The following is a 16,115-nucleotide window of genomic DNA, read 5'->3' on the forward strand; positions in this document are numbered from 1 at the left end:
ATGTCCATCAAGGTCTGCTTTAAATATTTAGGTGCTCCATAAATGTTTACAAGGTTTATATCCAGTGGTAGGGTTCAAATAATTTAATGACAGGTTTCTGCCCTATTGCCCATGTTAAGTATATAAAAGAACAATATACCAAAAGGTAGCTAATTATTTCATGCATTTAATACTTAAGAACAATAAAAGAGGTACACAAAAATAGATTGTTATAAGAAAGAGTTTTAAATTACTAATGAAAAAATATTAAATAATAATTGACAAAAAAACAATAAAAGTATTATTTAAGATATTTTCATATTGCTTCTTGATTGGCATCCTCACTTGCAACGTTTATCAACTATGGATGAAATGAACATTACTATGGGTGCTTAGAATATACTGTTGTGCAGATAAACATTAAAAAAGAAAGAAAGAAAGAAAGAAAGGGCCCTGGCCGGTTGGCTTAGCGGTAGAGCATCGGCCTGGCGTGCGGGGGACCCGGTTCGATTCCCGGCCAGGGCACATAGGAGAAGCACCCATTTGCTTCTCCACCCACCCCCCTTCCTCTCTGTCTCTCTCTTCCCCTCCCGCAGCCAAGGCTCCATTGGAGCAAAGATGGCCCGGGCGCTGGGGATGGCTCCTTGGCCTCTGCCCCAGGCGCTAGAATGGCTCTGGTCGCGGCAGAGCAATGCCCCGGAGGGGCAGAGCATTGCCCCCTGGTGGGCAGAGCATCGCCCCTGGTGGGCGTGCCGGGTGGATCCCGGTCAGGCGCATGCGGGAGTCTGTCTGACTGTCTCTCCCCGTTTCCAGCTTCAGAAAAATACAAAAAAAAAAAAAAAGAAAGGCACGTAAATTTGTGATTTCCACATTTGGTGGCTATCCAGCCACCCACCTTAGAGAGAACCCTGATTACAAGTGCCATTTTAACAACCGGTTCTCCAAACTCAACAAAAAAATTAAGTATCAGTTCTGCTGAACCGGTTCGAACTGGCTGAATCCCACTACTGTTTATATCCTTTTGTTGGATTGCTCCCTTTATCATTATGTAGTGTCCTTCTTTGTCTCTTACCATAGCCTTTGTTTTAGAGTATATTTGGTCTGATATAACTATGGCTACCCCAGCTTTATTTTCCTTTCTATTTGCATGAAATATCTTTTCATATTCCTTTACTTTTAGTCCTGTGTATCTTTTTTTTCTGAGGTGGGTCTCTTGTAGACGGCATACGTATGGGTCTTGTTTTCTTATCTGTTCAGCTGCCCTGTGTCATTTGAGCATTTAAGCAATTTACGTTTAAAGTGATTAGTGATTGGTACATATTTATTGCCATTTTATTTTTTAGCTATATTACTCTAGCTTTCTTTTTCTCTTCTTCCTCCTCCTCATTCTCCCCTTCCCCTTTCCTCTTCCCCTCCCCCCTCCTCCTTCTCCTCCTCCTTCCTCTTATTCTCTCTTTTTCTTCTTCTTTTCTTTTTACAGATGGCCCTTTAACATTTCTTGTATACTAGTTTGGTCTTAATAAAATTCTTTAGCTTTTTTCTGTCTGGGAAGCTCTTTATTCTCCTTTAATTTTAAGTGATAGTTTTAGTGAATAAAGTAACCTTGGTTGTAGGTCCTTGCTTTTCATCACTTTGAATATTTCATGCCACTCTCTTCTGGCCTGAAATGTTTCTGTTGAGAAATCAGCTAACAGTTTTATGGGCACTCCCTTGTTGGTAACTGTCTTTCTCTTGCAGCTTTTAAAATTCTCTCTTTGTATTTAAACTTTGACTTTTATTTATGATGTGTCTTTGTGTGGGCCACTTTGTCTTCATCTCGTTTGGGACTCTCTGCACTTCCTGGACTTGTGTGTTTTTTTCCTTCACTATGTCAGGAAGTTTTTGGTCATTATATTTTCAAACAGATTTTTGATTCCTTGCTCTTTATCTTCTTCTGGTACCCTTATGGTATAAATGTTGTTACGCTTCATGTTGTCCCAAAGGTCTCTTAAACTATCTTCCTTTTATCCTCCTTTTAATTTTTGTTTCTGCTCTGATTGGGTATTTTCACCTTGTCTCTGATTTGATCTGACCTACTACTTATTCCTTTCAGTGTATTCTTCATTTCAGATATTGTCTTCTTCATTTCTGACTGGTTCTTTTTTATGGTGTCTATGTTTTTTCGTGTTATTGAAGTTCTCACAAATTCCTTTTAGTTCTCACTAAATTATTTGAGCATCCTTATAACCATTATTTTGAACTCTATATATTATAAATTGCTTGCCTTTATTTCATTTAGTTCCTTTTTTTTTTTTTTTTAGGTTTTTCCTGTTCTTTCATTTGGGGCCTGTTTCTTTGTCCCCCATCTTGGCTTCCTCTTTGTGTTTATTTCAGTGTTTAGGTAGATGTGTTATGACTCCCAATCTTAGTAGAGTGGCTTAATGGAGTAGGTGTCCTGTAGAGTCCAGTGGTCCTGTCTCCTTTATCACCTGTGCTGGGTGCATCAGGAATGTCCCTTGAGAGGGTTATGTGGGCTGTATTGTTGTAATTGAGTGTTTTTTAAATATTTTTTCTTATTTTAATTTTTTATTTATTCATTTATTAATTTTAGAGGAGAGAGAGAGAGAGAAGGGGGAAAGAGCAGGAAGCGTCAACTCCCCATGTGCCTTGACTGGGCAAGCCCAGGGTTTTGAACCGGCAACCACAGTGTTCCAGGTCGATGCTTGACTCACTGCGCCACCACAGGTCAGGCTGTAATTGAGTCTTGATTGCTATTAGCCCGTTCATGTATGGTATCAGTCCCCAGGCTGGTTGACTGTGAGGCTCCACCCCCCGCAGCCTGTGAGCTGCTGTGCAGATGCTGACCACAGGAAGTGGAACCTGCCTCAGCAGGGTCTGGTGCCTGCCAGAATCTTCCTTTGGATATGCCTCTTTTGAAGCTTAGTGGATCCTGCTTTGATGTGGTCTGAAGCTGGCCACTGGCTATGTTGTTCCTGGGCCTTTTTGGAGGGACACTAGTGCAGGTCAATGTCAGACACTGCCTGCGACCGACCCTCGTCAGCCTGTTTGTAGCTACAAGTGATGCACAGTTTATGGCCAGTTCTACCAGACCTGGGTGTGCAGGAAGGACCAAGCTCTGTGCCAATGCCAGTTTTTACCAGTACCAGGCCTGAGGGCTGGTCGGCAAAAGTCTCAAAGCATCCCCAGACGTGCCCCTGCCTGCCTCTGCCTAGCTTCCTGATAGGCTCAGTCGCTGAAGACGCCTCAGGTGTACTCACGTTGCATGAGGTAGTTTCTCAGTAAGTCCCCTGGTAGAGGCAAGAGCTGTTCATAAGATTGATACAGGTTCAAACACAGTGCCAGTGCTAGGTCTGAGGCCACTTCACCAAAGTCCCAGGGTATACCAAGTCTAGCTGCCATCTGCTGTGTGCTCACAACCTTTGTGGCAGGATGTGGCCTCATGGAGTCACCAGGTTGAGGCTAGCAGAGTCTGTCAGGCCCAACAGATCAAGAGTTAGCTGTGTGGAAGGAGGGGTCTGCACTGCTCTGGCACCTGAGGGAAAAATGGCTCCTACCTAGCACCACATAACTCAGTCTGTCCCAAATTTTTCCAGGAGGAACCCAAGCTCAGCATGATAGAGCCTCCTGCAGTCAGGAGGATGGGGCTAGTGGATCACCCATGAGGGAAAGGTGCTGGTCAGGCTTTAGAAAAGGTTGGGGCTGTGGCCCCTGCCTCAGAGCCACATAACTCAGTCTGTGTTAGATTTTGCCCAGCCTGACCTGTGGATGCGCAGTGGATTAGCGTCAACCTGAAATGCTGAGGTCACTGGTTTGAAACCCTGGGCTTGATGGGAGTTGATGCCTCCTCCTCCTCCTCCTCCTCCTCCTCCTCCTCCTCCTCCCTTTCTTTCTCTTTTTCTTTACTTCTCTCTCTCCTCTCTAAAATGAATAAAGTCTTTTAAAAAACAAAAGAAAGAAAAGATTTTTTCCAGTCTTCAGCATGATGGAACCACCAGGAGTCAAGTAGGTGGGGCCACTGGGAATCCAGAGGGTGGGACAAGCAGATCTCTCAGAGCAATGGCCTGTATCCCAAAGCCATACAGCTCAGTCACAGACACTACCTGAGTCAGCCCAGACGTCTACACCCCAGCCAAGGCCACTGACTCCTCAGCAAAGCATGAACTCCACAGGGTGGAATGAGCAGGAGTCCAGAGGCTGTGGCTGTTGTTTCCCTCCAGGTTGATGCAGTGTGTAGAGGAGTGCTCCACCCAAGAAAGATGGCATCTGCGATATGGGAGAGTGACTCAGCACAGGGGTCCTGGTGGCTGTCCCTTCAGCTCTCTACCCAGAGCCATAGACTACCCCCTGTCCTCACACTTGCCCTCTGTTGGAGCCCAGGGTGATTGGCTGCAAATGAAATTTTGTGTGTTGGCCCTTTAAGAAGATGCCTGCATCTAGCAGAAACCTCTTCCTGGAGGTTAGGAACCCTGATGATTTTCACAGCCAGATGCTGTGTGGGTGCCTCTTCTTGTCTCTGGTGCTCTGGGCTGGTTAGCCCAGCTTGGGGTTGAGACCCCACACTTCTCAGGGCAAACCCCTTGCAGCTGAGACATCCTCCCAGAACCTCAGCTCTGCCTGTGGGAGCAGAGCAGCCCTTTCATATCCCCACCCTTCTTATTAGCCTCCATGTCCTTCTCCTATGAAGTCTTGGTTATAGGACTTCTCTTCAGCTAGTCTTCAGTTGGTTATTTACTGCGATGTTTCTGTAATTTAGTTGTAATTCCAGTTTGGTCCTGGGCAGAGGTGAGTGTATGTTTCACTTACTCCACTGCCATCATAAAGAGGTTATTGGAATCTTCTTTTGAAAGGCTGGAGCAAGCTACTGCATAGTCTCAAGGATAAACTGATTGACCTCTTAAACTCTGGCCCAATAGAAAGTAGGAGAAAAGTTCTAGAAGTGTGATAACTTGAAGTATATGACAAAAATATTATCCTTCTTTATAAAGCTTAAAAGATAAAAAAAAAATAGAGAAATACAAATAGTTGTGCTAGGGCATTGAGATTTAGGTTGCATTTTTTTTAATGTTGTTTATTCTATGATGACATTTCTCGACGTATGTTCACAAAGCAGTAACAATTTTATTTCTGGATTACTTTACTTATTTGATGCTGTGACAAAAACTAAGCTCTTTCATCTAAGTTGACAATGATTCCTTACTGGGCTTTGGCAAGAAAATTGAGTAAAGATGTTTGTTCCACTAAAGCAGAGAGGACAGTCCTCTCTCCAAGTAACCTTCGTTCTGAAGAGGACAGCTTCTCAGCTCGACTTCCCTCTGTTTGCACCATCTGGGAAGGGAGAGGAACACATTTCTTGGCTTTTGTCCAAGGCTCCATGTCACAGCTCCTGTGCTTCTCTCTTTCCTCCGGTAAGCCCAAGAAATTCACAAAATGGGCAACTGATCCAGCTCTCTACTAAAAGCACCTGTTGCTTGCCCAAACAAAGAATTCCAGGACCTGTGGAAGGGCCTTGGTTAAAGTGAGCTGTAGGACTTATCATTGTCAATTTAACGGCAGACTCGGTAGTAAGACTGGCTACTATAGCACCTAATTTCTTAAGTGCTGACTTGGAGCTAAAACTTTGTCTACTTCTGCCTTTCCTTTCAATAGCTAAACATAGGATGCGCCACCCAGTTCAGTAGTGCTGCCCCGGTTCTTCTTCAGTACTCTCATGATGCCGGCATGTCCTGGTTTCTGGTGAAGGAAGCCTGTTACCCAGCGTCGGCAGGCAAAGGATGTGAAGGAAACTCGCGAGAGCTGAGTGAGCCCACCATGTATCACACCGGAGACTTTGAAGAATGGACAAGAATCACCATTGTTATTCCAAGGACCCTTGCATCTAGGTAAAGTAACCTTTCTATTATGTGCCATAGCTGCTGTTTCTAGAGAGCATACATTTATCTCAGTATCTTTATTTCATGCATCTTAATAACTTAAATAAAAACCTCATACAATCTAGCTTTATCTATTCGAGTAATAATGACTCTTGAGGAAAAGAGCACTGAAACAAAATTCCCAAAGTAAGGATGGGTGTGTGTTTATGTATGTACACGCACACATTTACCCTTGTGAAACAAATTCACTCACTCATTTATTCATTTGTTCAACAAATATTTATTGAGTACTGTTCTGGGCTCTCGAGTACAGCCATGAGCAAAAGATGTTAAAGACTAAAAGAGTATAAGGCACTATTATATCATATTTTACTTTTTATAGATTTTTGATAAATTAATGTCTCCCTATATAGACAATTTGAAATATCTTGCAACATAAAATATCCCTTTAAATGACTATTACCATAAATAGTAAGACAATAGAGGAAAAGATTAAAATTCAGTTGACAGAGGAATGAGATAAATGAATCAGGAACTTCAAGTGAATTAGTTTCATCAATAGGGCAATAAATTTAACTCTTAGTTCCTGGAAACGGGGAAAATATAGGATCATTTAGATCTCATTGTTGGGTAGAAAGAAAGAAAACATACGCTTTCAGAGTTTTTTTTTAAATAATGCTTTTTTTCATGCTCAGTATTCTACAATAAATATATAGCATGTATTTATACCAGGTAGAGCAGGTAACACAAGATCAGTATTTATAACTATCATTTTATGAAAGATAAAGGAACATTCTTCAAGTGGACACTTTCTAATTGAATTCTGGAACATAATATTAAATCATGATTCAATCAAGCCATTTCTGTGCAGAGCTGAAATAATGCAATAAGTGTATTTGCACTGTTTCCTGCACAGGTAACTTAATATACGGTTGGCATATGTATTAAAGCCACTCAGCATATATTCAGTTTACTTCTTCTTAGAATATTATAGGATTATGCTACTCCCACACCCTTCAAAGTTTGACATGGACTAATGAAATATGAGTGAAAATGAAGCATGTGACTTTAAGAACCTATGTACATTTTGTCATGTTCTATACTTCTTAGAAGCATGTTTTAAGATGAAGTTTACATTAATCTGTGTCTCTGAGTATCTACAAGAAACAGACTTCCTTGCCAGCCTACAGCGGACATATAGCATAATCAAGAAATAAGCTTTTGTTGGGGTAAACCACTGAGATTGGGAGTTGTTTGTTACCACAGCATAATTTACCTTTTCCTGACTGATATAATGATAAAAGCTCAGCAATCTATAGGAGTGGCTTATGCATAAAGTTCTTTTTTTTTTTTTGTATTTTTCTGAAGCTGGAAACGGGGAGAGACAGTCAGACAGACTCCCGCATGCGCCTGACTGGGATCCACCCAGCACGCCCACCAGGGGGCGATGCTCTGCCCCTCCGGGGCATCGCTCTGTCACCACCAGAGCCTGGGGCAGAGGCCAAGGAGCCATCCCCAGCGCCCGGGCCATCTTTGCTCCAATGGAGGCTCGCTGAGGGAGGGGGAGAGAGAGACAGAGAGGAAGGAGAGGGGGAGGGGTAGAGAAGCAGATAGGCGCTTCTCCTGTGTGCCCTGGCCGGGAATCGAACCCAGGACTTCTGCACGCCAGGCCGACGCTCTACCACTGAGCCAACCTGCCAGGGCCATAAAGTTCTTAAAGACCTTTCTATTTGTGAACCTTTCACCTAATGATCATTAAATTTGCTGTGTGTCATCTAGCTAGATAAGCTAGTTGTGTGCTCTGCTTCCTTTGTTACTTAGATGTGCATACCTCAAAAAATTATACTACAGACCTCAGTGGACAAACATCCCATCACAACATCAGGCAGGAAGTCACTGATCTCATGACCTACATCATGAGATGTAGGGTATGGACATGGCCCCTAGATATGGCTCCTCTTGATCTATAAGCCTGTAACCTAAAAAGACAAGATATCTACCCCACCCACGTCCACCATTGGTGAAACAATAACAAGATAACCACAATAGACACTCCTACTGAAAAAGGAAAAAAAAGTAAAGACTGGGAAGCGCATAGCAGCCCCTGGCTGTGGTAATTCTGAAAGCCAGCAAGGTAGTGGCTTTATTAGTGATTCCCTCTTCCACAAACAATGTCCAGGGCAAGAAAGTTGCCTTGGTTAAGACAGTCTGCTCCCTAATCTATACTTCCCAGCCATTGGTTCTACTCTCTGGGCTTCTCTCTCTGAGATATTTTTCCTTTTCTGTAAAAACGTATCTGTGTTTGCGGCTAGATAGCCATCTCATCCTGCTTTCTGGTGTCTCAGGCTGGGCATGCAACAGCTGTACTCCTCACCTCTGCCGCTGCCTTTCTCTCCACATGCTTTTCTGAAACTGGCCCAACCACAGCTCTTCCAAACAGATAGGTGCAGCACACCTGGGAGTTGGGGAGCATCAGGGAGCGCCTCATTGCTGCAATAACTAGACTATCACGGTGCTGGAAAGCATCCCTGTGAAAATAGTCAACAGAATCAGGAGCCAAAAACACAAATGTGGCTTGAGTCCCCAAAGCCAGGTGATATACAGTGGAATCCTAAGTTGTAGTTTGTTTGCTATTGGGTGAAATAACACAATGATAAAGCCACATGTGAGAAATAAGACAAACTTGTCCTTAATATCACAAAGTAAGCCAATGTTTTCAAGCTACCAATGTATCAATATTTTCTTGGACCTCAGCTTTTGGAAGAAGAAATATTCTTGCTAGAATCCAGCTTCCTGGTTAATTTGAATACCATCCAGCTTATTGGTGATGGCATCCTGACAAAGAGCTCTCTACTGAAGACTAGTAAATATGTGTCTGCTGTAACCCAAGCAAATGAACTGTCGTTGTTCCTTCTGCAGTATGTTAAACTCAGCTCCAAAGACAATGTTGAAAAGCTGAGAATTCTAAGTGTGAAAATTGTCAAAATTTAGAGCTATTTTGCCACAAAATAACAGGCTTATTATAGTTACTAGAACATTCCTCTTTCACAAATAATTCTAAGCTGATTTTTCTCAAAGGAGCAGTTCATGCTCATATTAATTCTCCTGGCTCTTGCCTACAGAGTAGAGATGGTGCCGGTGGTAAATACATGCTCGTCCCTCCCCCTAGCTCTCAGCAGCCATGTTACCTGCTCTAGGTTTTTATGCAAAAAGCAAAACGTTGATATCTCTGCGGAGGGCTAGAAACACAGTTGCTTAGTAATCGACAGAATGTCTCCTCTACCATCACCCATCACCTGTGCACCTCTGCACAGGACAAACAGGTGCACAGGAAACTTCCGCATTTGAGAGGCAAATGCAACAACACCTCTGAAGTGTCGTAGCAGAACAAGGTGGTATAAAAGTGAGTTCTCCTGGCAACTTAGGCATCTTCTGAACAATGGTAATTGGTGAAGGGAACAAAAATAGCATTCCATCTTTTATTTATTCCTTTTCTGAGACATTCAGGACAATGGGGAAGTTTTGTTCAATAATTTGAACAGTCTAACCACGCTATAGTTTATTTCTACTAAAACTACATAAGATTAAATTCTGTCTTTTCCTTAATCATCACTTCCTTCCACTCCTTTCCAGAGCTGCTTGTCAGGTCAAAGCCTTCTGGAACACGCTCTTGCGGCTGTGTCCTGCTCCATGCTTGTGGTTGTCCGAGTTGCACTTACATTTCTTTGTGCAGGGATTTGATGAAACGAGTCTCCTCACTTGACTACAGGCTACACGCAGGCAGTAACCATGTAGGACTCCTGCTTCCCACTTTTCCCAGCCCTGCCACTGTGCCTGGCACGTGATTGGCACTTGATTGGCACTGGTGACTGCTTGTTGAAGGAAGGGATGTTGCATAAGGAATAAGGACCAGCAATAGATAATTAGCTTCATTGAAGAAGTTCAGCAAGAAGTCATTGTTCCGAAGTCTACTGTGTCTCTGAAAAGACACGAAGGGCACATGCACACCTGTGCCCACACCATAATATTAATAATTTCAAAGCTATAGCTTCTCCATTTTAGAAGAGACAAACTATGTGGAATCTAGACATTCTTATTAGCTTCACTTTGACTGTTTCCTCCCTTCTTCTTATGTGTTCTAGTAAATTCCTGTTAGTCCTTCCCTTTATTGCAGCACCCCAGAATTTGCTGAGTTACTTGTGCTCGATTCCAGATTGCCTCCCGGGAGGAGAGCAGAGTAGCAGCAGGCCTCAGGAACCAGGCACAGCTTGGGGAAATTGTTTGCGTGTGTCGCCATCAGTGGAACTCAGTTGCTTTGCTTTGTGTCTTCAAACCGAACACCAACTAGCGAAGATGGAAAGGCGGAGCCTGGCCCTCTCCCTCTGGAGCATGAGCCTGGCCCTGTCCCTCTGGAGCACGGGTTTCCAGCCAGGGCCTCAGCTGCGACCCCCTGGCCTAGGCTCACCCTGTTAACAAAACGGCTAATCACTTTGTGTCATTTAGACATGGATTCATTACTCCTGACTCCTGAGGTCCTCTGCCTTCTCTAGAGTCTGGAAGCATGTGTGTTCTTGATTCTGCACCAGCCTTGAGACCCACAGATGGGACCCTATTTTTATTATTATAATGAAAATATTAGGACCCCAAGAATCAGAGATAGGTTAAAGGCCTTTACCCACTATCAGATTACCAAATTTTCTAGAATTCTACTTTCAGGTAGGATGTTCAGGCTTCTGAGTGCCTCTGGGCCTCACTCCAGGCTGCTGCCCCTGCTGTGAGGTAGAAGTTGTGGATCCATGTTTCTCTGGGTTCTATTATAGGGAGAAAAAAAAGACAAGTATGACTTCTAACCAAACAGGACTTATCTCAGGAAATTGGCGTATTTTCCTCTTTTATAATAGATATGCAACCTAGATTTTGGAAGGGACACAGAGGCCTCATCATTTTCCTTAAGAGCAGTTGGCAGAAGCTACTGCTCATCAATTCACTTTACTTCTTTCAAGAGGAAAGATACCTTCCCAGACTAAATAACGTTACAACCCAGCGGGAGGAATTTTCCAAGGTCCATGACTCTGCAACGCATTTCCTTGTTTCTTTTCCTTCATTATTTTCTGTTTTGTTTTTGCTTTGTCTTTCTAATATTTAATTCAGTTGTTTTTTTTGTCTTAAAATATGACAAATATATTTTATATTAGCTCCAAAGAAAATAGAAGATGTGTTCACCTTCTTAACACACTGAAGAGTGTGTGTTAAGATCTTGTTTTAAGGCCCTGGCCGGTTGGCTCAGCGGTAGAGCGTCAGCCTAGCGTGCGGAGGACCCAGGTTCGATTCCCGGCCAGGGCACACAGGAGAAGCGCCCATTTGCTTCTCCACCCCTCCGCCGCGCCTTCCTCTCTGTCTCTCTCTTCCCCTCCCGCAGCCAAGGCTCCATTGGAGCAAAGATGGCCCGGGCGCTGGGGATGGCTCTGTGGCCTCTGCCCCAGGTGCTAGAGTGGCTCTGGTCGCAACATGGCGACGCCCAGGATGGGCAGAGCATCGCCCCCTGGTGGGCAGAGCGTCGCCCCATGGTGGGCGTGCCGGGTGGATCCCGGTCGGGCGCATGCGGGAGTCTGTCTGACTGTCTCTCCCTGTTTCCAGCTTCGGAAAAATGCAAAAAAAAAAAAAAAGATCTTGTTTTAATAGATAGTTAATCTCTGAACACTTTTACTCCTAGTAAACAACACTGTTGGTTCCATTTTGCAAACTTGCCAAAAAGTAGGTAACTTAAAATAATAAAGGGGAAAAAAGCTATAGTTATAGTGCAGTGTTGCCAGATAACTGAAGCCATTTGAAGAGGCAGAAAGAACCCTGTCCTGATACTGACACACTGTGTCACACTAAAAGGGGGAGAAGGAAACATCTTTGTCTGCACTGATCTTTGACAATCTTCACTCATCTTTAAGATTCTTTACCCTGGTTGACTGATTCACGCCTAGGTCTATAAATATTGGCAGCAAAATTAATTGAAATCTAGGGTATCTTTGATATCGGTAGAACTGAGGAAGAAAATATTTTTTCCTGGTTTGAAGTTGTAGCTGCATGCAGGTTTCCACACACACCCCATGTTTAAAAGAAAAGAGATGTACTGAAAGGACTGAAAGGCTGAGAAAGCAGCTGGGACAGGTTTCAGCTTGGCGCCCAACACCGTTGCTGTGGGGAGAGAGGACTGGCAGCAGCCCAGCCCACTGTGTCCCAGGGTTTTGAGGCCCCGGGACCAGGTCCCTCTTTAGTTCACTGGCAGTTGCCAGTGTTCACTTGTAGCCCAGCCGATTGCTAAGAGTTCATAGAATGAGTGTCTTGGAGATATAAAGATGGAAAGCGAGAGAGAGGCAGCAGGTGGGAATCGAGCAGTTGTTACAAACTTAATTCTTCTCTGCCAAATCATGCTGGTGGCAGACAGCCACAACCCCCTTCTGGGTCCTAGCAAAGAACATTCTTTTTGATGGTTTCAAAAACTCCCAAATGGCCTCTTAAAATATACAAGTTAAAACCTATAGGATGTTTCTGGACATCAAAAAGTCTTCTGTACCTGATACCCTTCTGATATTGAAACATTTGCATTGCAGAAGAAATAAAATAGATTTGGGAAAGATCCGAGAAAGACACCTTATGAAGATTAAAGGTCCAATCAAGCAGTCATGACTTCCAAATAAATATTTAATCTCTCTTGAATTCTTTTAACTGTTGTATAGTTCAGTACTTAGCTGTGAGATGTTGGTACAAGAAATATGTGTTGTTTTTCCCAACAGTAAGATCAGATTCCGATGGATCCAGGAGAGCAGCTCACAGAAGAATGTGCCTCCCTTTGGCCTGGATGGAGTGTACATTTCTGAGCCGTGTCCCAGTTACTGCAGTGGCCACGGGGACTGTGTGTCAGGGGTGTGTTTCTGTGACCTGGGCTATACCGGTAAGGCCTCCGACAGGTGTCTGGTTATTTGTGAATTATGTATCTCTGGTTACTATATTCCATGTTACTTCTTCCAGGAAACAGATTCTGAGTTTATTCCTCTTTAAGCCCTACTTGTAGGAATTTACAACCCAAGCACATGAGGTGCAAAAGTATTTTGTAGTTTTGAGGAAGAAAAGACATAACACAAATTTTTTTATTAGTTAAGTGTAATGATAATTAACATTGTTTGAGTTCCTATTTCCTGCGAGGCACTGTAGTAAGTGCCTTTTATTTCTCATTTAATTGTAACTATAACCCAGTGCCATAATACTGTTATTGTCCCTGTTTACATTTGAGAAAACTGAGGCACAGAGAGATCTAGTCACTCTCACAAGGTCACACAGCCAGGAGTTGCTGGAGCTAGGCGTCAAACCTTGTACTCATTTTCTAAAACCCAACCTCAAGTTCTTACGCATTTGGCTCCAAGGCTCCCTGTGTTCTTTACATTGCTTTTTAAAAGAGGTGTAATTTTATACATTTAAAGTAAAAATCGACTTAAAAAGTTATAAATCCCAGACTACCAAGGATAACTTTACAAGAAAAAGTATTGTCTGACCACAGCAACCCTTGAGTGTTGTTATAAGCAAAAATAAAAAGGGAGCTGAGATTAAAGAGTAAACTTAAAGAGAAAATATTATCAGCTTCAAAATCTGTTGTAGAATTTTCCCGGAGGCAACTTCTCCTGGGTCCTCCCAGCTCCCGCTGCCCTGCCCTGCTGAAGCGTGGCCACGGACAAGCGTGGGTTGTGGCAGGCCTTCTGTGTAGAGCGCTGCCACTTGTGACCTCAGGGTAGTTCCTCAGAGTCTGGGATTAACTCCCATTATTGATCCTGTAATAGAAGGACAACAAACAAACTTTACTGTGGGCAAAATGTATTTTTTTACTATGGACAAAATCTACTTTATTGTGGAAAAAATCTTTCGTAGTTTGTACAGATTCTCTGATTAGGAAGAGCCATGGAAATGTGTGGTCCCCAATGCCTTTCTATTAAAAAATAAACAATTATTGAGGCAGAATAGTGTTTTTGATGATGGTGGTGATTGCTGTATTTCAGTAAGACAATTGTGAGATACAAACTTTTTTTTATCTTATTTTTATTAATTTTAATGCAGTGACATGGATAAATCAGGGTACATATGTTCCAAGAAAACATCTCCAGATTATTTTGACCTTTGATTATGCTGCATACCCCTCACCGAAAGTCAAATTGTCTCTGTCACCTTCTATCTGATTTTCTTTGTGCCCCTACCCTCCCCCTACCCCCTCCCTCTCCTTCCTTGCCCCCTCTCCACCCCTCCACCCCACTCCCTGTTACCATCACATTCTTGTCCATGTCTCTAAGTCTCATTTTTATGTCCCATCTATGCATGGGTTCATATAGTTCTTAGTTTTTTCTGATTTACTTATTTCACTCCATATAATGTTATCAAGGTCCATCCATGTTATTGTAAATGATCCGATGTCATCATTTCTTATGGCTGAGTAGTATTCCATAGTATATATATACCAAAGCTTTTTAATCCACTCGTCCTCTGACGGACACTTGGGCTGTTTCCAGATCTTCGCTATTGTGAACAATGCTGCTATAAACATGGGGTGCATTTCTCCTTCTGGAACCATTCTATGGTGTTCTTGGGGTGTATTCCTAAAAGTGGATGGATGGGTCAAAAGACAGTTCGATTTTTAATTTCTTGAGGAATCACCATACTGTTTTCCACAGTGGCTGCACCAGTCTGCATTCCCACCAGCAGTGCAGGAGGGTTCCCTTTTCTCCACATACTCGCCAGCACTTATTCTGTGTTGTTTTGTTGATGAGCGCCATTCTGACTGGTGTGAAGTGATATCTCATTGTGGTTTTAATTTGCATTTCTCTAATGATTAGTGATGTTGAGCATTTTTTCATATGCCTATTGGCCATCTGTATATCCTCTTTGGAGAAGTGTCTATTCATTTCTTTTGCCCATTTTTTGATTGGATTGTTTGTCTTTCTGGTGTTAAGATTTACAAGTTCTTTATAAATTTTGGTTTCTTTTCCCTAACACCTGTGCAAATGCTTCCTTTACCCATGCGTAAGGATTTCAACAAAGCTTTCTCCTATGGCTTTTTTTTCTCAGCAGCCGAGCAAGGGACCTGTGTGTCTAATGTGCCTAACCCCAGTGAGATGTTCGATAGGTTTGAGGGGAAGCTCAGCCCCCTGTGGTGCAAGATAACCGGAGGCCAGGTTGGAACCGGCTGTGGGACGCTTAACGATGGTAAATCTCTCTACTTCAATAGCCCCGGGAAAAGGGAAGCGAGGACTGTCCCTCTGGACACCAGGAATATCAGGTAAGAAGTCAATAAGTACACTTCTCCATGAACATTGTATTTATCACACTATGTGGTCTAACCTAAAATACTCCATTCTGTTATTGAAGGTTTATATAATAATCTTTCTCTATATAGAGTCTTATATGTAAAAAGGAAGCATAACTTTAAGTCTGTAATAAAATACGTAATTTCTACAAAATTTACAGCACAATTCATTAATCAGTATACAGTCAGGACCTAGGCTTATATGTCAGCTTGGCTTTCTAAAGTTCTATAGTGTGGTATTTAATATATGCCACATAAAACAAAAACTTTTCTTCAACTTTAAATTTTGTGTCTGAAAATGTGCATCCCATTTATCTAAGTGTATTTGTATTCACTTGAGGAAAACTGCTCCAGAAATATAAAATACCTATACTGACACCTACTGGTAAGATAAATATAACTGCTTGGTTTTAAGGTCAAATGAAATGGGAGCACACCTAAAATTAAACTGTGCTTTTCTTTTTTAAAGTCAATTAAATTGAGAACTGGGAGAGAGGAAAGTGAAGAAGCGTGTGGAACGTTTAGACCAGGGGTCCCCAAACTTTTTACACAGGGGGCCAGTTCACTGTCTCTCAGACCGTTGGAGGGCCGGACTATAAAAAAAACTATGAACAAATCCCTATGCACACTGCACGTATCTATTTTAAAGTAAAAAAACAAAACAGGAACAAATACAATACTTAAAATAAAGAACAAGTAAATTTAAATCAACAAACTGACCAGTATTTCAATGGGAACTATGCTCCTCTCACTGACCACCAGTGAAAGAGGTGTCCCTTCCGGAAGTGCGGCGGGGGCCGGATAAATGGCCTCAGGGGGCCGCATGCGGCCTGCAGGCCGTAGTTTGGGGACCCCTGGTTTAGACATTCTCACTACAGTCTGGGGCTCTGTGTCATGTTCTGCTCGGTCTCTTCCCCCCTGAGTCC

The 16,115-nt window shown here is 42.8% G+C and overlaps 1 protein-coding gene across 2 annotated transcripts in view; it reads left to right on the top strand.

Moving 5' to 3' along the window:
* RELN (reelin) overlaps nucleotides 1–16,115 on the top strand; it is a 649,217-nt gene that overhangs the window by 509,210 nt on the left and 123,892 nt on the right. Inside the window, exons 28-30 of one of the 2 annotated variants that reach the window (XM_066354462.1) lie at nucleotides 5,626–5,858; nucleotides 12,638–12,795; nucleotides 14,952–15,162. In XM_066354462.1, the coding sequence (XP_066210559.1) occupies nucleotides 5,626–5,858; nucleotides 12,638–12,795; nucleotides 14,952–15,162 (602 nt within the window). The remainder of the gene's footprint in view (nucleotides 1–5,625; nucleotides 5,859–12,637; nucleotides 12,796–14,951; nucleotides 15,163–16,115) is intronic. The other variant, XM_066354463.1, reaches the window with a different exon arrangement.

Source organism: Saccopteryx leptura, chromosome 12, assembly GCF_036850995.1.
Source record: "Saccopteryx leptura isolate mSacLep1 chromosome 12, mSacLep1_pri_phased_curated, whole genome shotgun sequence".
Lineage (NCBI taxonomy): Eukaryota > Metazoa > Chordata > Mammalia > Chiroptera > Emballonuridae > Saccopteryx > Saccopteryx leptura.